This window comes from Megachile rotundata, chromosome 12, assembly GCF_050947335.1.
Source record: "Megachile rotundata isolate GNS110a chromosome 12, iyMegRotu1, whole genome shotgun sequence".
NCBI lineage: Eukaryota > Metazoa > Arthropoda > Insecta > Hymenoptera > Megachilidae > Megachile > Megachile rotundata.
The window spans coordinates 10,824,763-10,850,887 of NC_134994.1; the positions used below are offsets into that span (position 1 = coordinate 10,824,763).

A 26,125-nucleotide genomic window follows, 5' to 3' on the forward strand; every position below is an offset into this window, starting at 1 on the left:
ATTACTGAAATGTTTATAGTGCATGCAGAGTAAATTTGGGAATATGGGGAGTTGGGGAGGTGAGGATTTAGATATTTGGGATCTTGGAAGTTTGAGAAGCACCTGGACTATATTTTCACATCTACACATGCTTATTCGCAAATTCTTATGGGCTTAAATCGCTTTATTTTGATACCTTTGAAGTCCTATACTCCTAGATACTCTATTCTTGCGGCTTTGGATTTCTACATCTTTGCATCACTACACCCTCACATCCTTACATTTCCAGATTTCTATATCTTCACATTCTTATATCTCCAGATCTCTATTAAGCTAGATCACTCTATCTTCTGTCTCCTATAGTCCCAAACTTATATACCCCACTATACCTACATCTGCAGATTCCTACACCCCACATCTCTCTATCCTCCTATAGTCTCAAACTCGTATACTTCTATTCCTACATCTCTAAATCTCAAATCCCTCTATTTCCACCTTCCAATAGTCCCAAATCCATAGCACTATATTTACACATCTCTATCCCCCAGTTTCTATAGTCCCAAACCTCTCTATTCCAATACCCTTGTATCTCCAGATCTCCATATCCCCAGATTCTATACCAAATTCTGCCAGCTCTCTATCCACAGATATCTGTATTTCGAGATCGTTTTGATCGATGTCGTGGCAGGATTTCCAGCTTGCAAATTTGATTTCGAACGCACTTTACACAACCGTGCAGGTAACGATTTATCAGTTGGAAGTTTCCATGCCATGGTAACGGAGTCAGGGTGGGCGAATCGATTCGGTATCCAGAGCTGACCGTATCTGGCCTACATTACTGTGTCCACGTTTTACACAGAGCTAGATGAATCGTGACGTCAACAGAAAGGACTCGCAGGAATTAAAGAAGGATCGATTACACTGATATTGAACCGAAATTCGGATATTCCGTCTTGTCGGACTGTTCCATTATGCTAGCCGGATTCTCATTAGCTACTTTCCTTTTGTAAGAAGTTGCTGTTCAAAGAACTTCGAACTCCGAGCGATACCGTCTTATTCAGGTTATTCGATCTCTGCGATATTGGCGTGAGACAACGTCTTTTATGCAAGAGGTATATTAATGTTACATATTCCCTTCAATTTCGCTACAATTTTCTAACCGATAAAAGCGCTGGGAAAGACTTTGATACGTGAACTCTTCGCATAGTAAGTACATGTCATGTGTCAGAGTTTATTTCCTTGCCGTGTCACGATCAGACTGCGATGTTTATATGATAGTATGAATCTTTATGTTACAGTAAATGAAATGTGGAAAGGAAACAGTGTATACTTCGTAACTCTGATACATCATAGATACAACTGTTCATGATTGTTCCGTTTTATGACTGGTTATATTCTTGACAAAATGTAATACTTTTAATAACAATTACTGAAAGTAATAAATTTCAGTAACAAATTTCCTATAAATTCTTTTAAGTGAAGCGTGGTCTTAAGGCTCAATTAAAAAGGACTTTACTCCATTTGTGTATTTTTAGTCCCTAATATTCCGTGGCGTAATAAAGCAAACATGAAGTTGGTCACTCTTAAAACTTCATAAGCGTCGCCGGCGTTTGACGAGCTGGCGACAAACCTTCGGATTAAATCAAATATCTCGAGCAAAGCAGTCTGGGCAACAGGCGAAGTGCCGGCTGTTCCCAGAGGAAAATCCAATCTTGCAATTGAAGAGGAAATGGAAGGGTCGAGACGTCGGGGGAGCTCAAGCCTGAATGGAAAACGAATCGGCCGGAAAAGTTTTAGTCGCGCGCAGATCAGTCCGCCGACGCGAGAAACTTCCCGTTTATTCGGTATAATCCGTTCGAGAGTTCTTTTTTTCCAGAAGAGACCTTCGGAACGCGAAAAGGAAATGATAAGCGGTTACGCGTGTGTGTCTCACGGGGATGGAATGTTAGATGCGATCAAAACACCGCGACATGGCGTTCAACAATGCGTAAAGTTTCGGGACCAAGATGGAGCTCCAAACTGGCAAGTTGCTTGGATGGCACAGCGCGACCATTATGACGACGGATGGTAAGAAGTTAGGAAAGTTTCGATGGTAAGAGCCAGTGCGCGAGTTTGAAATCTTGTCTAAAGCGGTGTCGAGAGGTGTGAGAGATAAAAGTCGTAAAATTTAATGTGCATCGCATTCAATCAACGTTCGTTTGTGGCTGAGCTGCCAGCCAACTTTCCTAGCTAATGCAGAACGAACTTACACTTTCGACTTATGAAAAATAGCTGGACGATTACAAGGATGTATAATTATGGACAATTGGAACTGTTACTTTAAAAACAACAGAAAAATTGAACATTTAAATTAAGGAATATTGTTTGGGACATTCTTTCAAAGATTCAGTGTTAGTAACAGTAAATGTTTTTACATTAACCTAAACTTTTGACCAGCAGTGTATAAAGACTGCTGGTCTTTATACGATTGAATATCTACTAGATTTTATGTTGCAGTTAAATGTCAAAGTCTATAGAGAAAACATTAAAAATCTGACACGTTTTGATAACACAAATTGTGTCAGACATTCTGTTTCAAAGTTGGATAAAGTTTGCTGCAACTGTCAAGCAGCCATTTTATACTCGACTCATTCATGAATGATTAACACAGACTTTACACCTCAAATTCATATGGAATATATGTTATTTAACATTTCTTTTTTATAATAACATCAAATGATGGTAGATTTATTAAAACTTCTTTGTGTGCCATTGTTTGCTGCTTCTGCCAGTCAGCCATTTTGTATGAATAGCATTAACGAATGATTTATAAAGTTCTCCACTTAAAATTAATACGAAGTATATGTTATTTAACGTTTCTTTTATATAATTTTCTCAAACCATGCCAGATTTTTAATATGACACTGTTGATGAATGTTTTGCCCCACTGTCAGTCAGCCATTTTCTATTAACAGCATTGCTGAACGCTTTAAAGAGTCCTCCACTTTAAAATAATATAAAGTACATGTTATTTAACGTTTCTTTTATATAATTTGATCAAACCATGCCAGATTTTTAATATGACACTGTTGATGAATGTTTTGCCCCACTGTCAGTCAGCCATTTTCTATTAACAGCATTGCTGAACGTTTTAAAGAGTCCTCCACTTCAAAGTAATATGAAGTATATTGTATTTAAAGTTTCTTTTATATAATTTGATAAAACCATGCCAGATTTTTAATATGACACTGTTGATGAACATTTCTCCCAACGATCCAGCAGCCATCTTGCGTTCAGAACATAAATAAATGGTCTGCAGTGTTCACGTTTGAATTACAGTAAAAGTTATTTAACGATAGTGCATGTCATCATGCCAGACTGTTTTTAATACAGAAAATATTAAGCCACAGTTTTGAATACGTTTATTTCTATCCCCGTCTGGCACAATCATCGTTGTTTTCATAAACTCTTTGGCTCGTCGAGGCCCTTTTTTCGCGTGTAATACCACAATTCATGTTGGGCTTAGAGCATGCAGGGGCACCCACGATAATGTGTATACGCGGACACTCGAATCGCCCCCCTCAGACTCTAATTAACTCGGATATTGACCAGAACAGCGTATGGCTGTGTGCGCACGCGATTTTTTTCTCCACACGCATCGGTCGCGGTACACAAACAAGGGGAAAAGGGGAAAAAAGTGGCTCCAATTTATCAGGTCCTGCCTCACGGTTTCCATCGGTGCGCCATTTTTACGAGCCCCTTCATGGCCGAATGTAAACGCTAAAAAGTTCGCGATCGTGTGCATCAGGACGCAACGTCGGCGCGATAATGGCTCTCTCCGAATGCGTTATTCGTTCAACAACTAATTGAACTCTTTGTTAATGTTAAGTCGCGATCGTTGGTTTTCGCAATTGTGCCCAGACGCAAATTGGTGGGCGGTTGTTCGATTTCATCGAAAATCGTTAACGAGTTAAAGTGAAACTTGCATTAGAGTCGGACTCGGCTATACACGTCGGGTTTCGTTAGCGACAGAACGAAAGTTGCGGGGGGATCGTTTTTTCCCAAAATAGAATGTATTTCTTTTTCCGTAAAAATCGATTCCTCAAAATGTACGAACGGTATTAGTGCGCCCTAACGTTTTATCGCAAAAAGCGAAATCGCAGAGAAATAAATTTTACGACGCCATTCAACTTTTTTTCCGCCCTAAATTCAAGTTATATCCCGACTCGACTGCGTAATGCAACCTGACGGAATTTATGACATTCCAATTTTAATAAATTTTTGAACCTCAGCGCCGAGCAGACTACGGCAGGTCTCCCCATGATATAAAGGTTAAATTTGATATCCTACTTTCAGGAGATTCTAAGTTTTTTACGGTGTACGAATTCCTCCAGGTAATAAAGAGCCATCACAAAGGCACACTTTCTCCGCGTTTTGGAAACATATCGAACCGGTGGCCGTAGAATGCACGACACGTTCACTTCCGTTCACCCCCGTCGAACGCGTCCCCATTTATTGCAATTTCACTCACCGCTCTTCGGCGTGGGGAAGATGTTGTAGACGGAATCTCGAACCCAAGACGTGACTGCCACGTATTCCTTAACGAACGTCGGTATTTCGCACCTGAGCACACCGGTATTTCCTGGCAGGACGTACGCGTCTCGCACTTGGATCTCGTACTTCTGACGCACCACTGAAAAGAAAGTTACGATTTATCTCGTTGGTGAAAGGAACCGTGAAGGTGTTAACATTCCTCGCGTTTTATCGCGAACGTAATGCGTTTGCTATGAGAAGAATAAAGGAGAAGCTTATGCAACTACAAGACATCAAAGAAATACTTCTGCCTGGATTTCATTTTTCTTATCTTATTGTTCTCTGACATTAAACTCCTTTTACTTTCTGTATCCATTTTTTAGTCTTTTGGCGAATTATTTCGTAAAAGATACCTGTTCAATTTATCCTGATTTCAATCAATATACTGTACAAAAAATATTACCTGAACATTTAAAAAAATTAATACTGAAAATTATGATGAGACGAACTAGTCTATGTATCATTGATATGAAGTTGACGTAGAATGGACAAGAAGTAGGTAGATTAATTTTTTGAGGGGAGTTGCAGATAAAATTGGATGAACTTTAAGTATTAAAATTACCTGAACATTTAAAAAAATTAATACTGAAAATTATGAATAGACAACTAGTCCATCTTCACTGATGTGGAGTTGACACAGAATGGACAAAAAATAGGTAGACTAATTTTTTGAAGAAAGTTGCACTTGAAATTGGATGAAAATTAAATATTAAAATTACCTGAACATTTTAAAAAATTAATACTGGAAATTATGATCAGACAACTAGTCCATCTTCACTGATGTGAAGTTGACACAGAATGGACAAAAAATAGGTAGATTAATTTTTTGAAGAAAGCTGCACTTGAAATTGAATGAAAATTAAATATTAAAATTACCTGAACATTTAAAAAAATTAATACTGGAAATGATGATCAGACGAACTAGTCCATCTTCACTGATGTGAAGTTGACACAGAATGGACAAAAAATAGGTAGATTAATTTTTTGAGGGAAATTGCACTTGAAATTGAATGAAAATTAAATATTAAAATTACCTGAACATTAAAAAAAATGAATACAGAAATTGATGAGACGAACAGAACCAGTTAAGTTTGAACCAGAATGGACAGAAAACAGGTAGATTAATTTTTGAAGGGAGTTGAAATTGGATCGATGTAGGATGCCGGAGTTCATTCGCCTCAACCTTACATATTATTATTTCCGACGATTACTATATTCGCCACGGCGGTAGGTATTCCGCACGAAAATCAATACTCGTAAAGCGGAATCGTAGCCGACAATTTCTGCCGTCAAACAATTCTTGGTCACAAAATCCCGTCGTTAACTTCGATAATAATATACACGCGTATATATAGATATATTACGCATTTTCTATTATGCGCTCGTTATTCTGACGGAGAACAACGGCGCATTTAAAACCGTCTGGCAGCGGTGCTTTCGGTAATTAGAGTGCCTCCCTCGCATTTTCAGTCCTGCCACGACCGAGTTCTCCTGCGTACAATCCTCGGCCCTCCGCTGTTCGTCCGAAACCAAAGAGGAGATTCTTTCTCGTAGCCGGGCCAGAAATTCGCTCGATTCACGAGCTGCTAAATGCGATAAGTGATTCTTGGCAGGATGTCGCGATTGTTCGTACGGCGAGCCGGAAAGAATCTCGCGGGCCCGTTTGTTCTCTCGCGAGGGGGTTGCATTTAGTGCGCTCCTATGTACAGTTTGTTCCACAAGAAACATGCAACCTCCGCTTTGATCCAAACAATACACTTTGGGGTCCTTTTCCTCTTCAAAGCCTCGAACTTTTCGAGTACTTTTGCAAACGGCTTGAAGGGTGGTCCTGAATTAGCGAGGAGGGTCTCTTGGACCGATGTTTATAAGGATCGTGCAATTTATCGGAAGTCTACAAATTAATGTTTAACTTGCAAATACGGTGGTTTACTTATGACTGAAATTTACACTCATCAGAGCAGAAAACTGCGTTCGTGCATTTATGCTGTTTCGAGAGTGTAAATAGATGTAATCTGCGAACAGATTAAATGCTTCATATTTACTCGGAAGAGTCTACAAATAAAAGTAAAGTTTTTATGGAGTTGTTTTCAGCGAAGTTTGTGGAACAGACTGTAGGTACGTATTTAAATCGTCCGGTGGAAAACGCGAGCGAGTACTTGGCAGCAAGCTACAGCCTGCGAATCTTGATCTTGGCAGCGAGTGCCGCTTGTTAGCCATAAGCGAGCGCGAGTTTAAGGCAGTATGTCTGCGAGCCCGGTTGAAGGACGAGGGACGAACGAGCCAGGGTGGCGATAAATGTAGTTGGCTCGGTTCTCCCGAGCCACGATCATTCTTCCAACTCCGGCGCAGTCCGTGGTTTAGAACATCATTTCGCGAAATGGCCGATTACATTTACGAGCAGCGAGATACGAGGCCGTCGAAGGCACCGTGTCGCGTCGTTCGATAACACCGGCAAGCCCGGTGACGCGTCTGGGGTTTTTATGTAGCGAGAAAACGGCGGATCTCGCTCGCGGGGGCGCCTAAATATCCTGGCGAGGACGCACGCTAAGTGGCGACGCTAAATTCGCTCTCCGGGAACGCGGTTGCAGCTACATTGTACTCGACAGCGTAATTGCGAGCCACGATACTCCGGAAACGTTCGTCGGCAATTTTTCGTCGGATTACAGTCGCGTTGCGGTCTAGAAACCGAGAGACGCGCTTTGTTCGAACGATTTCCTGCCGCTTCTCTACTGGCTAAGTCTCGCTAGCCACGGAAAATGGAGCCCTCGTTATCGCTAAGCACTTTTGCACGATTTCTGATACATGGACGCTCACAAATTTTTGATACTTGATTTAAAATGGGTCGAAACGGAAGATACATTTTAAAGCTATCGATTTAATTTGACGGTTCAGAGCTGTTTCGGGTGCGATCTTATTTGAAGGGAAACTTGATACTTCGTTGCAATTCGACTCGACGCGATGTAACTCAATAGGTCTCAATTCGACGATAGTCAACTTGATGCGATCGAATTTCATACAATTCAACTTTACACCATATCGTTATTCGACTTAATAGTTTCGTTGAAACTCTACTCGAACTTAGTGCAATTCAACTGGATCCAATTCATTATTCAACTTGATGCAAATGTAACACGATTCGACTCAACACGATATTCAACTTGACAAGATCCGACACCATGCAACCCGGTGATCCAACTCAGCGCAATGTAATTCAACACACTTAAATTCGCCACGATTCAACTCGACACCGTCCAATTCAATACTCTTCGACTTGACATAATCCAATTCGACTTAATTCAACTCGGCGCGGTCCACGATGTAATCTAGTTCGCCGCAGCCCAATTCAATTCGACACGACTTGAGACGATATGATTCAATTTTGCTCGATACGACTCAACGTGATTTAATTCACTGCAACACTGACACTCTATTTAACACATTACTACATTTAGTTTCACACTGTGTACGATCACCATTTCATTCTCTCAACATGTTTTTCGTTAACTTCTCAATCTATGTTGTTTATGAAAGTCTCCTTGTACTCAATATACAGAATGAGACACTTAAAATCGACCAACTGAACTTGGCTGTTATTGGTGATAGGAAAAGATACTTCAGACAAAAATATTTTGTATCGATGGGTTAATAAGATCAGCTGATCAGCCTATTAGATAAAAATTTTTTTGCCTGTTGATAGGTTAGTAACATTGGATAATAAGTTCATCAGACAAAAATATTTTGCATCGATGAATTAATAACATCAGATAATCAATCTGTCAGATAAGAATAGTTTTGGGTGTTGATGGGTTAGTAATATTGGATGATCAGTTCATTAGACAAAAATATTTTATATCGATGGTTTAGTAAGATCAGCTGATCAGCCTATCAGATAAAAATCTTTTTAGGTATTGATGTGTTAGTAACATTGGATGATCAGATCACGAGACAAAAATATTTTGTATCAATGAATTAATAACATCAGATGATCAGTTCATCAGACAAAAATATTTTATATCAATGGTTTAGTAAGATCAGCTGATCAGCCTATCAGATGAAAATCTTTTTAGGTATTGATGTGTTAGTAACATTGGATGATCAGTTCACGAGACAAAAATATTTTGTATGAGTGAATTAATAACATCAGATGATCAGTTCACCAGACAAAAATATTTTGTATCACTGCATCATGATCAGCCTCTCAGCAAATAATTTTGCCTGAAGCACTTTGTCCTATCACGAACAGCAGCCAGACTCAGATAGATTTTAAGTGTCTCCGTATTAATTTTCAAAAGTCACAATAAGATAAGAGGTTGAGTTGAATAAACCTTGAAGTCTCCCTTTTATTTTTAAACGTAGAAATCATGAGGGGTTTGACAGAATAGATGGAACAGAAAAAAGGTGTAGTTGCCAGACGAGAGCGGAAGGCAATCGGGTGGAAGAACAGAAATAAAGGTACTCACCGGCCTTTACCGTGATTTCACGGCCCAACACCCTGCCGACGCTGTTCGAGGCTTGACATCTATAGACGGCCGAGTGGACATCGTGTCGGTAGGTCTCAGCCCCGAACGGCAAGAAGTACATCGAACCGTTCATCAGCATCTCACGGATGTGAGGTATAGGAAGGACAGGTGACCCGTCTCCCATAAGCCAATCAATCCTGGGCAAGGGACTGCCCTGGGCCGAACAATGGATCATTGCTCCGGTCTCGTTCGAGAATTCGACCGACGAGCGTGGCTCCGAGATCAACATCGGACCCTGACTATCCAGCACCACTCCTCGTCCTGTAACATAAATTGAAACCACTTAGGTTACTGAAAATATTGAGCTTCGGAAGAGGTTTTGTTGACTTTTAAATTAAGATTGTAACATCGGAAAGAGAATACTGATGTAGCCTTTGATGAATTTTTCAGATTTGAAGCCACGTAAGCACTTCCTAATGACGAAGAATATCTGAAGTTCTGCAGTAATTGAAGCATGCGAAGTTTGCGAAGTTCTGAAGATAAGACATCAAATTCCCGTTTAAAATTTGCATTTACCATAAATAGTTCAGACGTTCCTTGCAGAGTGTCGGTATAAATGTGGAGATATTTAATAATTCGTGAATAAATCATAAACATATAGAGAATGTTGCGGTCGAGTGATCCTTTATAAAATTTTCCGTGAAATTGAAACGGACTGCCTGGAAGATAGCGAAGCAAACGAATGATGATCAATCGTACGCTCGGGGCTGTTCTAACAGGCGATGCATCTAAATGAAAATTCGATAAAATATCCCGAATAGAAGGCGGCTCTCTAACCGAATAATTCATGCGAGGGTGAATCGAATCAATAAGGATATTCGTTCAAAGAGAGAAACAATCGGTTTCTCGATATTCCGGGAACCAAGGTTTGCCGCTTTACTTCGCAACTTCCTCGATATTCTTCGCGAGCAGTTTACGCGGCAAAATATACGACGTTATGTATATACCCGGAGCAAACACGTCGGGCTTTTATTTCGTCGGGTAACGTCGGCCAAAACAGCGGCTACGTTTTGACGACGCGGCAATAACACGGATATCGATCATATTCGATCTTCGTCTTGTCACTTATTACGAACCACACGAAATCATTTGCATTTTCCAGCGAGACGCGTTCATCGCTCACGCGCCGACACGTTATCGCGCGAAAAACGCTCTCCGCTCGTCCGAAAAAGATTTACGAGCCTGTAAATTCGAACGCGTTTCGATTTTTCCGAACATGCGGCTGATCACACTTTTCCGCGGTATTGGATTCTGCAACTGTGATCCATTAAACTGTAATTTGATAGCAGCTATTCGTTCTCGTTCATATAGATAACGTTAGTTTAATATTATAACTCGAAACTGGCTTTAATTTAATCACGTGTCACTCTGAATTTGTTGGATAAAATGTTTTTCCTTCACAATATATATTTTTAACCATCAGTCTTCCTCTTAAGGCGCAAAAAGAGGGTGCAACTTACAGATGATATTGATGAAACTTTCCAAAAGTGTAGACGTCTTGCCTTCGTAAATCACTTTTCGTGGGGAGGTACATGTGTGGAAGCTTTTAAATTATTTTTTTAGGGAGTTTTCTTTTATACATTAAATACAGTCAACTTCAACTATGTAGAAACAGTAAATATAGTGTCAAAGTAACTACTTTCATGTATGTCATAATAACTCAAGTTAATCCAAGATTCAAATCCTCAATTCACTTTTCATAGTTTGTTTAAAATATTTCTAGTTCAAGTTCAATTATCAAGTTCATCGTTCAAATTTATTTTGAAGCAACATAAGTTAAAGTCTCTGTCTCTGACTCTTAAACCTCGTTCAAATATTAAAATTGTACTTCCACTTCAACATCAATTTGAAATAATATAAAAACATATAAAAATCCTCATAAATCCAAAGGTTTTCCTACAAAACAAAATCATTTATCTTTAAAGAAATTACACCACCGATTGAAGCAAATAATAGAAGTATCGAAGAAAATAAAACTCGTATCAAGGTCCGTTGAATGGCGCGCGAATCGTCGCCTTTTTCCTCGCGATTGCAACGTTTACCATTCTCTCGACTCGTATCATTTCCTTCGCCGCGTTTCCGCTTCCTCCTTTACAACCCTTGTCTCTCCATCAACCGTTACCATGCTCCATGCAACCGCCTTCGAACGAGAAAATCTGATAGAGCATCTCCACCGCAGCTGATGCCAGAACAGGCTTTGTCCCAGAATTCTGGCAGCTTGTTTTTCGGTGATCCTGGCCCAGCCGAGCGGATAGACGATGCGCATGGGAAATGAAGCGAGCACAAGGGATGGCGAGTGCATTATGTATGAACGGCGATTTGATAAGCAGAATACCGATACGCAAAATCCGCAGGAACCGGTAAGAGCGAACAGTGGCGTACCACCCTTTAAATGTGGGGCATTGATGTACAATTTGGGATGTTAGGGAGATCTTGATGGATATTTTGATATCAAGGTTATACACTTTTTTAGATTATGTAAGTGTTAAGTTTGCAGGATGTCTGATTTTCAATAGTATACATTATCGTCAAATACTTTTTCAATACTACATGTACTCATTATCATCAAATACTTTTTCAATACTACATGTACTCGTTGTCATCAAATACTTTTTCAATATTACATGTACTCGTTATCATCAAATTCCTATATTCCCATATTCTTATGTCCTCAAATCCCTAAATTCCCAAATACCTAAATTACGAAATACCTAAATTACAAATTCCTACATCTTCAAATTTCATTATCCCCAAATTCCTATATCTCCATACCTCTATATCCCCAAACCCCTATACCTCCACATCTCTATATTTCCAAATCCTTATATCTCCACATATCTACATCCCCACATCTCTAAGTCCCCAAATCCTTAAACTCTTAAACTCCAAATCCCCGAATTCCCCAAAATTCCCCTAAATCCACAAATCTCCAAAATTTCAACTTTCTACTTCCCCAAATTCCCAAATCCCTAAAATCCCAAATCTCTCAGTTCCAAACTCCCAAACCCTAAATTTCCAGAATCCCCAAAATCCCAAATTCCCCAAATCCCCAAAATCTCCAAAATCCTCAAAACCCCCAAAATCCCCAAAATCCCCAAAATCCCTAAATCCCCAAAATCCCTAAAATACCCAAAATCCTCAAAATCCCCAAAATTGCCAAAATTCCCAAAATCCCCAAAATCCCCAAAATCCCAAATCTCCAAATCCCAAGCTCCCACGCCCCAAATTTCCAAAATCTTCATCAACACTACATCACCCAAGGATTGCCAAGACAAAAGTCCTAGTTACGCCACTGAGTAAATCGTACGTGAAGTCAGCTACGTATACGCGTGCACCGGAAAGACATTTATATCCGATGCTTCCTGTGCTCTACGAGGTTCGTGCACCTGCGCCCCCGGTTTACAGCTATACACCGTCGCCATCTACGCTGCATTCACACGCACGTTCAACCCTGCAACCCCGTGGTTGCCTACGCTCATCGTCGATGCATGTGTGTGTATGCGCGTATGGGTTGCATTGATGCATCTGTTACTCCCGCGGGCGTTCTTCTCGTCCCGTGTTCGTCGAACAACGAGCACGAGCATGAAAAATATAGCCGAATTAGTTACGCGTATAACGTGATTTTGCCCGGACGGCTCGATGTAAAACGTTTATTAAATCGCTGGTGTTAAGGGGAATTTTGAACGCTGTTGCTTTTTTACGACCAATTTTATGGAGTTGCTTGTTTTAGGCGAGGGTTTATTATTGCTATTTACTAAGTGGGGCAAAGTTACGATGTGTAAGTGTATGTAAGGTATGCGAAGATGAGAATAAGGTTATGAGGGAAATTATAATTTTTTTACTTCTTACGGAAAGAAATCTTGTAGACGAATAATCGCACCTCTCGGAAGACTGTAGAAACAGAGCTATAGCTTATAGAACTAGAAACAGAGGTAAGCTGTAGCTTATAGAACTAGAAACAGCTTTAGAAACAGAGGTATACGGTAATAATCTGATTAGTGCAGATACTAGTGTGTGGGAATTTAGCGCGCATGGATCTAGCGCGTGGGAATTTAACGCGATTCAAGCGGTATAAACCCATGAAACGTAGAAACTTAACGCGATTTAAGTGGTGTAAATAAAGCCACGAAACAAAAACCCTATTTATTAGAACATATATCTGCATAAATCCGAAGCGGAAGAAGCGAAACTCGCATCCTCGAGTTAACAGCTGATTCCAGCACTTGGAGCCAAAGTACCGTGTCCGTAGCTTTCATGACACGGTCACAGTGGTTCACCCATATTTTATCTCCGTCACTTGAAATTCCCCCGTGCATGTTTCAGTGGGAACGCGTTCAATCGCGTCACGAGCGATGTACTGCGGAGCACGCGCGTACACGGGTCACGCGTGGTTGCGCGCGACCGCAGAAAAACGGGGCTCCAAATTCGAGTAAGTCCCGCATTAAAGGGGACGAATATCGAGCCGGCGATATAATTGCGGGGGTAAAACAGGGAGGAGTGTAACAAATCAAACGCGCAGGATTCCACGTCGTCGCTTTTATCCTTTCGGATAAACGCGCATGACGACCGTATTTCGCTCTTATAAACGCCATACGTTTTCCTCGTTTTCATTTTTCACGCGGGTATATTTGCGTTGTACGTCGCACGGTGACGCGCAATGAGGAAGAATACACTGTTCACTCGATTGCAACGAATATCGAGTGTGTTCATGCTCGTGTGTGTACGGATGCACGTGTGCGGAGGGATCTATCGGTGAAATGGAGACTGTTGAATGAGACACGTGAAAAATATATTCTTCGCGATTTCTTTCTAGCGAAATGTCGGAGAAGGAATTCACTCTCAGACGCGTTACTGAGTCGTGAAATCGTTTTGTCCGAGTGGGTACGTTTTACGAATGAATTTTAAAATCTGTTGATACTTTCGATGACGCTTTCGACCTCCTTTTATGTAGCTTCAGGATGTAGGAGTGTTTGGTCAAGGTACACCTGCGATGTCTCATTTTGTAGGAACGTTTGTATTAAAAACATGTCATTTTGTATTAAAAATATTTATGAAATTATGTGGAAGTCTTCTTTAAATCTTAAGCTACAAATTGATGTACGACAATGAAATTAATGTCTGTTCCCAACTTTTTCAGTACAACTATCAAACTTATAAATACTCGTACATAAGTTATTATGATTTATCAAAACTTGATAAGTCCGTATCAAATGTGACTGAATAGTAGCTCGCTTTATTTACTTTAAGACCAAATAAATTTATTTCCCATATGACTGAACATGAGTCCACCCTTGCATCCTTGCATGCGTCCCTTGCATCCCTTATCAACAAAATCAACTTCAAACATGTCCAAACTCCCAAATAGCCTAACCCAAAATTTCTGAAGTTGCAAGCAATCATATGCAATATATGAGGATAATCGTTATCGTCCAAATAACCGTGTAAGCGAAGTACAAAGGGATCCCATGCATCGGTAAAGTGGTCTATGAGTCGGTGATTCAACGTCGCGCGGTAAGGTGCATTGTCGATGCGGCATGAAATTCATCCTCGACTGCTCGTCGCGCATCTGGCGCCGCTTCGTGTATATAAGAGCTTGCATAATATGCTGCCTGCGAAACACGATTGAACGCGGCTTAATTAATCACGGCGAAATTCGGTACTGGAGCTTGTTTGCAGGTTGCCTGGCCGCAGGCGCCCGGGTTAATTTGCCTCTCGTAAGAAACAATGGCGTGCACAGGGATTTAACGGTAGCTTCTACTCAGCTGTAAACCGATGCTATACTTTTGCATTAAACGAGATGCTAAGTACTGCATTTTTTCAACTTTTTGAATAAAAATTTTTGTGGTAGAATTTTTTAAGTTTTGGATTTGCATGTAGGTGGATTGATATTGTATGTGAATCTTGGAGTTAGAGTAATTTATACTAGTTCTTATATCTGTGGATACTTGATGAGGCTAAAATTGTTTTTCCAACACTCTTATTCTGAAGTGGTTGAATTTCAAACATTTCAAATTTTCACAACCTCGAGATTTAATTTTCCAAGTTGTCACATTCCACAGTCCCGAAATTGTGAAATCTTTAGATTTCTAAAATTCCAAGTTTCTGACTCACAAGCCCCGAATTCGCTGATTTCCTAATCTCCAAATCTTCAAATCCTCAAATGTCCAAGTCCTCAAATTCCCAAAGCTCCAAATACCCAAATTTCTAAATTCCCAAATCCTCAACTTCCTCGAATCCCCAAATTCCCAAAACTCCAAATGCCCAAATTTCTAAATTCCCAAAACCTCAAATACCCAAATCTCCAAATATTCAAATTCCCAAATCACCAAATCCTCAAATTCCCAAAACTGCAAATGCCCAAATTTCTAAATTCCCAAATCCTCAACTTCCCCGAATCCCCAAATTCCCAAAACTCCAAATGCCCAAATTTCTAAATTCCCAAAACCTCAAATCCCCAAATCTTGAAATTTCCAAATCACCAAATCCTCAACTTCCCAAATCTCCAAATCCCCAAATCCCCAAATTCCCAAATCCCCAAAACCCCAAATGCCCAAATTTCTAAATTCCCAACCTCCTAAGTCCCCAAATTTCTAAATTCCCAAAACCTCAAATCCCCAAATCTCAAAATTCCCAAATCACCAAATCCTCAACTTCCCAAATCTCCAAATCCCCAAAATCCCAAATCCCCAAATCCCCAAAACCCCAAATGCCCAAATTTCTAAATTCCCAACCTCCCAAATCCCCAAATGTCTAAGTTCCCAAAATCGCACCTTAAAAATCATCAAACTTTCATTTCCAACGCCATCGAAATCGCGAAACAATTTTTTGTTTATTTCTCCTTGTGGCATTTAGCCCGAGGTGGGTTCATAACGACGCCCCCCAGCTTTTGCAGGATCGACCGATAATTGCGTAACGATGGGGAAAAGTTCGATGCGTTCGCGCGGGATGTTTCCGGCGTTGCGTAATCGTCGGATAACTACGTTGCCAGACAATTATACGACAACAATACGCCCGCCGCAATTGCATGCTCGTCGTTTCTCTTCCGTTTTCCGAGACGCGATGCAACTATTTACCGACCGACGTGTATTTACCCGACATTACAACGCGTCTCGGAAAATTCCAAACACTCTGCAAGCTTGTCCCGTGCAACTTCTATCGCCAACTCACCCTCTTTGTTTCCTTACACAACCAACAGGATGCCGTTAATTTGTCTCCAAAAGCAATTTTAACGATCGTCATATTCCCAGACGTATCGTGTATACATCGACGTCATTTCTACAGTGCTTGCTTCCTTCTCGTTTTATTTGCACGGTCATGTTCTGTTTACCAAGTCAGTCGCGCGCATTTTACGCTTATACTACTTGCTGCAGTTCAACCTACAGAATCTCATCATTTTATCATTTTTAGTTTGGAGAATTTTTATACTGCAGGGTCTTAGAGTTTCAATATTTAAATCTTCCACGTCCCAAGGTCTTAAAATTTTCAATTCCAAAATATTAGTCTTGCAGTATAAAACTTGTCAAAGATTTCTAAGTTTGCACAGTTGACAATGCTTTACAATTAAAAAATTTCTAAGTTACAAAGTTACAATGTTACAAAATACTGAAATCTTGAAATACAAAAATTCCAAAGTCCTCTTGAATTGTGAACATCCAAGAATTCTCAAAGTCCTACAACCAAAAATTCCGATCTCCCAAAAGTTTCACAAGCCATAATTCCGATAAAACGTCAAAGTCCAAGCCGAAAAAGCTGCGAGCTCCTAAAGCACCGATGTCCGAAAGTGTCGAAATCGCACGATCGTAAAATGGTAGAGTTATTTTTCAAGCTGCGACACATCCCATCGTCTCTGGCCGTGTATCAAAAACTTTTTAACTATGACTGATAAACACCGGTGTACACGGTGTTCGGACAGAACGAAACGAAACAAAACGAGGCAGTGAATTTACGTTGGACCATTCTGCAAATATTTGGGTCAGCGGTGTATCACGGAACACGTTCTGTTCAAATAAATACGTAACAGGGGAACGTTTGTCGTTCTGTGTGTCTCGTCAGTCGGTGTCATTCAACCGAAACGCTGGGGGACATCGATAATCCGAACGCCGCGAACAAAAATCCTTTGAAGCAGCAAGATCTCGAACCTGCACCCCTCTGACGCGTTCCATTACGCGAATATGACCAAGTGACGGTCCACGCTTCCTCCATTTTGCGCGATACACCTGTGCCAGTTCACAATTATGCACCAACGGCATTTATGTCCCATTTATACACTCGCCACCGCTGTCGCCTCTCTCTTTTTCATACTGCACGTGTGCGCTTCGTTCTAGCGATGGCGTCGTGTTCCTCGCAATTCCGTCCACCGAATTTCAACGATGGTATCAAATATTGTAATTTATTCCGGGGTTATTCACGGCTTTCGGTCTCGGTTACTAACGCAAAATATTTGTAGAAATTTTTGAACTGTCCTAAATTGACTTCGTATGAACAAATTGATCATGATGAGTTTTGCACTGGAGAGATGGTACTTAACGTCGTTTTTATATGTTCAAGTGTTGTGCGAATAAAATATTTGTTTTAGTGATAAACAAGGAGGCATAGTTAACATCGCGTGCTGATTTTTTTTTTTTATTTTAACCACGTGCTGTACCACTATTTAATTTAAAAGAGAAAAGACTATGATTAATTGCAGACAGCATCGTCTTACAAACAGAAGTAATAATTCTTTTCAAGAATGTTCAGTAGAACATGAATTGCTGTAGACTTGAATAGTATTCTTTCACATAGGAAGTTGCTAAAATGAGTATTATATGTTTTCGAAGTTTTAGTTAATAGTTTATTTTAATCAAAATTAATGACACGTACGTTGTAATGTATAAAATGAAATAGTTGATAAGTGAACATAAACCTATATGCAATCAAATGATATCACCAGAAAAATTCATACGAAAAACTTTGCTGTGAATGTATGATAAGCTGCGATTATCAAATGTGTCTCATAATCTTCACTCGAAAAATATTTCTGTACCCTCTTATCGTTTAATATTAGCTCAGTTTGATTTATAGAAGGAAGTAACGCGTTAAATATATTAGTAGGTGTATTTAATATATTACACTTAATCCCATCGCTAGTGGCAGCATGTCGGCTATGTAAACGTGGCAGCGAATGTTACTCGAAGGCCTGTACTCCCGCGTCACACCTCGCGCTCCTGATTAATTACAGAGCACCGGAAGCTGGCTGAGTCGCAGCCCGGTATTATCATCCGGTGCACGAAATTCACGCGTCACTGACGAATTAACTCGCGTTCGAGCGTCGTAGCTTCTTATCAGTAGAACAAGTCGAGGAAAGCGAAGAAGACGAATCGTTGGCGATTCGTTCGCGCAGAAACGAGAATATTCAAATGGGCGGGATCGAACGGCCGATTCGACGATGGATCCTTCCATTCCGCGATCCCTCGCAAATTGGAAACGTCGAGAGCGTTTAATTCTAATTAGATTAAGCTCGCGTTCCGAGTCGACTGTAATTTAGGATCGTCTTGTGCTGCGACTCGTAGTAACCGCGAGCAACGCCTTCGAATTTCAGCTTCGATCGACTTCCTCGAAGAATCGACTGTGGCCGGATAGTCCAATACGATGGTTTGACGAACTTCGGAATTGGATTAGACAACATCGATCGAATCGCGTTTCGAAAATTTGAGGATTGACAGGTTGGCGAAGTTTTGGATTTGTTGATTTACGTATTTAGGAACTGGGATTTGAGGACTTGAAGGGGAGAGATTTTTGGGTATTTGGAGGGTTATGGGATTTGGGGATTTAGGGGGTTGGGAAATTGGGGAATTTGGAATTTGGAGGTTTGGAACTTGAGAAATTAGAGATTCGGAGATTTGGGGGTTTAGGGGGTTGGGAAATTGGGGATTTTGGAATTTGGAAGTTTGGAAACTTGAGAAATTAGAGATTCGAGGATTTGGGGATTTAGGGGATTAGGAAATTGGGGATTTTGGATTTTGGAAGTTTGGAAACTTGAGAAATTAGAGATTCGAGGATTTGGGGATTTAGGGGGTTGGGAAATTGGGGATTTTGGAACTTGGAGGTTTGGAAACTTGAGAAATTAGAGATTCGGAGATTTGGGGATTTAGGGGGTTGGGAAATTGGGGATTTTGGAATTTGGAGGTTTGGGAACTTGAGAAATTAGAGATTCGGAGATTTGGGGATTTAGGGGGTTGGGAAATTGGGGATTTTGGAACTTGGAGGTTTGGAAACTTGAGAAATTAGAGATTCGGAGATTTGGGGATTTAGGGGGTTGGGAAATTGGGGATTTTGGAATTTGAAGGTTTGGGAACTTGAGAAATTAGAGATTCGGAGATTTGGAGATTTAGGAGTTTGGGAAATTGGGAATTTTGAAATTTGGAAGTTGGGGAACTTGAGAAACTAGAAATTCGGAAAATTGGAGATATAGGAGTTTGGGAAATTGGGAATTTTGGAATTTTCGAGGTTCGGAAACTTGAGAAATTTGAGATTCGGAGATTTGGAGATTTAGGAGTTTGGGAAATTGGGAATTTTGGAATTTGGAAGTTTGGGAACTTGATAAATCAGAGATTCGGAGATTTGACGATTTGGAGATTCTGAGATTTAATAACTTAGAAATTCGAAGATTTCGGGGTGCAGAAGTTAGAGCATTTTTGCGTTTAGGAAACTTATGAATTATGGCTAGTTGATAATTTGGGGATTCAAAGATTTGAAAGCTTAGAAGTTTCAAGCCTTTTAGAAGAGTCTAAAGATTAAAAGATCTAGAAACTTGGAAATTTGTATACCCTTTTGGAAACATCAGACTTTAAAAGTTGTTAACCTCTAGATTTAAAAATTACAAATTTTCAAGCTTGCAGCCCGTGCAAAACCAAAGACTGTTCTTACCGACACATAATATTGAAGCGTATCGAGCGTCCATTTTATCGCCACATGTATTTCCGAGCCGATAATTAGTACATAAGTGCGAGTTGCGCGAGTATTCGTTAATCGAGTTCCGATGTAACCGATTTTTGCCTGGCGGTAAACGCGGGCGCGGTTACGATCGAGCTTTCCAGCCGCTTAAACAATAACCACGGCTCCGTTGAACGAATTATCGCGGAAATCCGGTTTGGTGTACGCGACGAGGGCGGGGTGTCATTCGATTAGCCGCGAACCTGACGTGGATGACGCGGATTGGCTGATTGGTTTCAGCGCGATCATCGAACTTCCTTTTGTTAATTCTAGTTGGTTTAAACAACGGCATGGATCGATAGTCGCGGATCGCGATTATCCTTGCGTTTCGCTCGGTTAATCCAACTTAAGCGCCTACATAAATACGAATATATATTTCTCCCGCACGCGTATGACCCCCCCGAAGTTAGCTGCAATGCAGTGGAGCGATACCGGCCCTCCCTCAGATTTTGTCCGCACGCTCACACCGTTAGGATCGTTTGATGTGGATCATGGTTAATTTCGCCGTTGGTTATGGCGCACAATACCGTACCAATCACGCCGTGACTTCGCTGCATTGCGCAGTCCGATTGGTCCCTCCATAGAACCACCTATACACGCGTACACACACATGTACGCTACCGTACACACACACGCAAGCTACCGTACACACACATGCATCCCAACGTACAAGCTACGTTTGTACGATAGTCAAGCAGTGTGTGCGTGCGAGCATTGTACGCACACCGACGCGAGACTGTAATCGTTGAACAGATAAAGCCGTGAGACGGATCGATCCGTGACGAAGCCATCGACTTCGCTAGATTTCGTTTCAAGCTTGATAGTCCTGTGACACCGGGAGCGTGCCATCGGGGCGAAAATTATTTGGGGTTGGGGGTATTGGAAATTTTAGTTCGCGATTTGGGAGGTTGGGAATTCTTGTGTTTGAGGATTCGACTTGAGAGAAATTTAGAGATGAGAATTTAGGGATGATGGAAATTTGAGGATATGAACATTTGGAGATGTGAGAATTTAGGGACATAGGAATTTGGGGATACGGAAATTTGAGGATGTGAGAATTTGGAGATGTGAGAATTCAAGGATGGAGTTCGACGATGTGGAAATTTGGAGATGTGAGAATTCGAGGGTGAGAGAATTTAGGGATGTAAAAATTTGCAGATGTGAGAATTCGGACACGTGAGAATTTGAGACGTGTAAATTTAGCGACGTGGAAATTTGAGGATGTGAGAATTCAAGGATGGAGTTCGACGATGTGGAAATTTGGAGATGTGAGAATTCGAGGGTGAGAGAATTTAGGGATGTAAAAATTTGCAGATGTGAGAATTCGGACATGTGAGAATTTGAGACGTGTAAATTTAGCGACGTGGAAATTTGAGGATGTGAGAATTCAAGGATGGAGTTCGACGATATGGAAATTTGGAGATGTGAGAATTCGAGGGTGAGAGAATTTCGGGATGTAAAAATTGGCAGATGTGAGAATTTGATATGTGTAATTTTAGCGACGTGGAAATTTGAGGATGTGAGAATTCAAGGATGGAGTTCGACGATATGGAAATTTGGAGATGTGAGAATTCGAGGGTGAGAGAATTTCGGGATGTAAAAATTGGCAGATGTGAGAATTTGATATGTGTAATTTTAGCGACGTGGAAATTTGAGGATGTGAGAATTCAAGGATGGAGTTCGACAATGTGGAAATTTGGAGATGTGAGAATTCGAGGGTGAGAGAATTTCGGGATGTAAAAATTTGGAGATGTGAGAATTCGGACATGTGAGAATTTGAGACGTGTAAATTTAGCGACGTGGAAATTTGAGTATGTGAGGATTTGAAGACGTGAGAATTTAGGGTTGCAGGAATTCGTGAATGTGATAATTCAGGAAGGTGAAGATTTAGTACTGTGGAAATACGTGGACGTGAGAATTTGGTGACGTGAGAAACTAGAGGTATAGAATTTAGAGAAGCAGAAATTTGAGAATGTGTTCAGAACCTAATTTGTCAATATACGCATCTATAAACTATACAATTATTTATAAATTCTTAAATGTACAAACTCGATCCTTCACAATACTAAAACCCATAAAACTGACCACTTAAATAATTAATAACTTTAAAATGAACATACAATCAATGTAAAATTTGAACCCACTCAAAATCAATAACCGATAAAAAGTTCCATAAGACATCATCGACGGATCAGTAGTATGAGTAATGCATAAGTCGGACTGTTCGCTTGATCGTTTTCCTGTATCGACTACTGATATTGAAACTTATATACCCTTTTATGCGCTGTTGAAACGGAAATATCAAGCTTGTTCACAAATTTCAAATTCCAAGTAAGATCCGAATAGCAATGTCGAAGAATTTCAATTGGATAACAGATCGAGCTCCTTTTCACCCCTCTGTTTTGCGAAGGGTTTTCGCGAAATTAGAAACGCATGCAACGAGCATGCATGATATACCACCGTTGACCATAAATCAGGATTTCCTGGGCGTTTGCAAAATTTAGGAAACCAGCCACAAATCTTTATCGGTTCCTCTCGCACCTACACCTTTGGGAACTACCGACAGGCTGGACGTTAAAGCTCTGTTAGATGGATGTACCGAAACCGCAATTTGAATTTAGAAAACTCTATTTCGAGTCTCTGATCATCAATTTTTCTGGGATTTTTCTTTTTGTTTTTCTCTTTATTATTATGTACTGGTAACTTGGGAGTTTCAGGGACAGATTTCGTAATTTTAGGAATTTGGACATTTGAGATTTGGCTAAAGAAATTTATATTTTTATTAAGCTGGAAACTTGGGAGTTTAAAAATTCAGAAATGAGAAAATTGTAAGACATTTAGACTTGTGAAGGTCACACATGGAATTCAGAATATAATCTGACATTTTTAAATTTCCAAATCGACTTAAGAAAAATTGCAAATACGAAACCTTTCAAATTCCAGTGCGAAAATTTTCTGACCGGAAACAAAGGAGTTGAAAAGTGGCCAAAAATCTGTATCGAACAATCGTCGCAAAGACGTTGCCTCCCACAAGAGGAGTTTCTGCAACAGGTACCGAAAATATTCCCATCCGAAATACCGAATGATCGACAGAAAATGTTGACACGCGTGACGGCCCAGATATGCCGAGCTCCTCCGGAATCGGTTATCCGAGGTAGCTTTGTCGCGACACGACTTCCGGGTCTTTCGATTATCTCTTTCTTTCATCCACGACGATCCTCGACACTATGTACCGTGTCGGCATGTTACTTTGAATAGTGTGACCCGTTGTTGGAGTACGTGGGTAGACATTATGCGCAGCGTGAATCTCGTCAGCGTGGAACGGGTTGGATAAAAAGAAAGGCAGAAAAGAAGGAAAAGGAAATCGACGGCATCGACGATGAAATTAGTTGGCTGCGTCACGAAGAACCTTGTACCCCAATTGCCGTCTCTCTCTCTTCTTGCCTCTAACCACTCGATTTCCCTTCATCCTCTTCTCGCTGCTCAGCGTCTACCTCGGTCTCTCTCGAGCGCCACGCGGATGAATATATTTCCCTCGGCAGCGTCTTCATCCGACCGAATGGAAGAATCTAGCGAGACGGCAGCAATATCGGCGGAAATCGAATCGCAAAATGGAGAAAATGACTGCGAGTGCTTCACCCTATCATGAAGTGGGACGAGGCGAGAAAACCGGCAGAAAGGTGAATGAATGAGAACGAGAAGAACAGGAAATACGCGTAGGAAAGATGAAGAGGGACGATCGGTGAACAGAAGGGAATCAAGCGAGAGACAGAGGGGGAGAAAGGAGGAATGCATTCCTGGGCGAGTTAATCCCTGGAGCCTGGAATGGCTGACAATTCCATGGATCCATGCCTTCTGCCTTCCGCCATGCTCTTCGTGATCGTGTGCGTTCCCCCATACGTGAGCGTCTCTGCGATCGGCCAGACCTATGCACCTCGATAACCACTACCAGCTTCCTACGGTATTATCGGTTCCGAATCGATTCGTCGATTTCTAATATCGCGAAACTCGACGTAAATGGATCGTAATATGCCCAGGAATCTACGTGTGGCTGCGCGTGTTTCTTAACGCGTCCCTCGCCCACCACCGGAGGTATGCTGACCCGATCATTGCCATAAGCTGCTTACCGCCAGTCTGTCGGATCGTCAGTTATCTCCGTTATGCTCCCTGCCCTCATAAGATTGACTTTTCTCCCTTTCTTCGCTCGAGTGCCTTTTAATGTTTCATTCCATGATCACGACTTATGCTACATTCGTTTCTCAAACGTCGTTAACCACTTCCGTGACATTTATTTGTCGGATGCGTCGGTCAAGACTAACTATTACTATAACATTAAAACGAATACAGAAAATTAAAGTGTTGTAACTATTTTATATTCAGGGATCCTTGACAATGCAACTTGTTGGACCTAAATTTCAAGTTGAAGTCTGACTCGTGACGCACTCGTACTTCGGCCGTGATCAATTTTATTTGAATTTTTAATATGCTTCAATTTGGTGTTCAATTTGCATAGTCTACGATTGCATAATAACACATTGATATAACATTTCAAGATTTTTTGTCTGTTCTAATATTGTAGCTGTAATTAGTCAGTTCTGACTGACGCATCTGACAAATAAGTCACAGTGCAAGGAGTTAAGTAAGGTTTTTCATATTTGAGCTGTAAGCGCGTGTGAGACTCGTCAAAGCACAAGAAGAGGTTAATAAAAATTAGACAAAAATTAGAGTTACCATAAATCTACGACTTTGTAAAAATTAACACGAGTCTGCAGAGAAATAAAATATCAAAAGTAATATTGAAATGTTGGAGTAAAATAATTGTAAGTAATTTGTGAGCGTTTGAATACTTGCAAAACGAGTACCGAGTGCGTTGGTTGAAATAATTAAATTCTAACGCAGTTTTCCGCGTTAAATAAATAGCGTTAGTGATTCGATCATGGTTGAACGAGTATCGGAACTTCATTGTTACACGGTGTATCTCTTCTGGTCGAGTTGGAATGATCGATACCACGCAAGTTTTCGCCTACGAACGTTGAACCGAAGGTTGTTGAATTTTCAACATCGTGGAGAGAAGGCTCGACTGTGCTTTAACGAGCGTCGAAATCAACGACACGATACCGTGGAACTGCCAATCAAAACCAATTTTCGTCTTTCTTCGTCGGACGAGGCAATCGACTATTGAAAAACTTTCAGCGAGCTCGACATCTCTCGTTAACCTGTTAATTACTATGACGAAAAGGATGCGCGGTATAGACGAGAATTTGACCAGGTAGCTGATTTTGTTTAAGCGAAAACAATTTTCTCCGATGGCGTATCGTTGAAAAGCGAAACGAAAGAGAGATTGAACGAGGAAGGAAAAGAGGCAGACTTATCGGACAGAAAATGAAGCGCAAAATGCAATTAGCCAGGCTACTGGATAATTGAAACAGTGAACGGGAAATGGGCTCGCGGGAACGTAATACGGTTGAGCCCTTCTTACGATTCTACGGCACCAAAGGAAAGAACATCTCGAGAGGTAACAAAAAGGAGTTCTCGGTCGTGAGACGACGAAGAAAGCGTTTGACGACATTTTGGCTCACTCCTCGGTAAACTGCTTAGCAGCAGATAGTGGCTGGCGGATTCCTTCCCAGTCGAACTAACTTTCTTAATCCTCTTCTTAGCCGAGTTAATCTTTACGATTAATGCTTTGCTAAACCACCCACTCCATTCTTTCTTCCGACGGTCGAATGTCACTTGACATTCTGTTTCCTGAATTCGTCCAACCGTAAGAACAGCGTAAACCGGTGCTACGTGTCAAAGGAAGACTCGCGAGAGAAAACAAAGAACGGGAATAGAGAAATCGAGAACTCGATACGATATTGGATAACAATAATTCTTCGATCGAAGTCAATAATTTCGCCCGGGTACTCGCCGCGGTGTCGACGGAACGATGTCAATAAATACGGCGATAAATCAGACTACCAGGCGGTGTATAGAGTTCGTTCGGTTATATGCATTGGCGTAACTGACGGCATCTGAACTCTTTATTAAGAACTTTGCGAATAAGAATTTGTACTCAATTTTTTAATTTCTCGGTTTTCAAG

General features: G+C 40.8%; 1 protein-coding gene across 7 annotated transcripts in view; it reads right to left on the reverse strand.

Annotated features, from left to right (window-relative positions):
* Nucleotides 1-26,125, reverse strand: part of LOC100879920 (cell adhesion molecule Dscam2) — a 234,992-nt gene that overhangs the window by 76,366 nt on the left and 132,501 nt on the right. For all 7 annotated transcript variants that reach the window (XM_076537965.1, XM_076537962.1, XM_076537969.1 and 4 more), the window contains 2 exons: nucleotides 9,012-9,332; nucleotides 4,490-4,651 (listed from right to left, as the gene is read on the reverse strand). In XM_076537965.1, coding sequence (XP_076394080.1) covers nucleotides 4,490-4,651; nucleotides 9,012-9,332 — 483 coding nt within the window. The remainder of the gene's footprint in view (nucleotides 1-4,489; nucleotides 4,652-9,011; nucleotides 9,333-26,125) is intronic.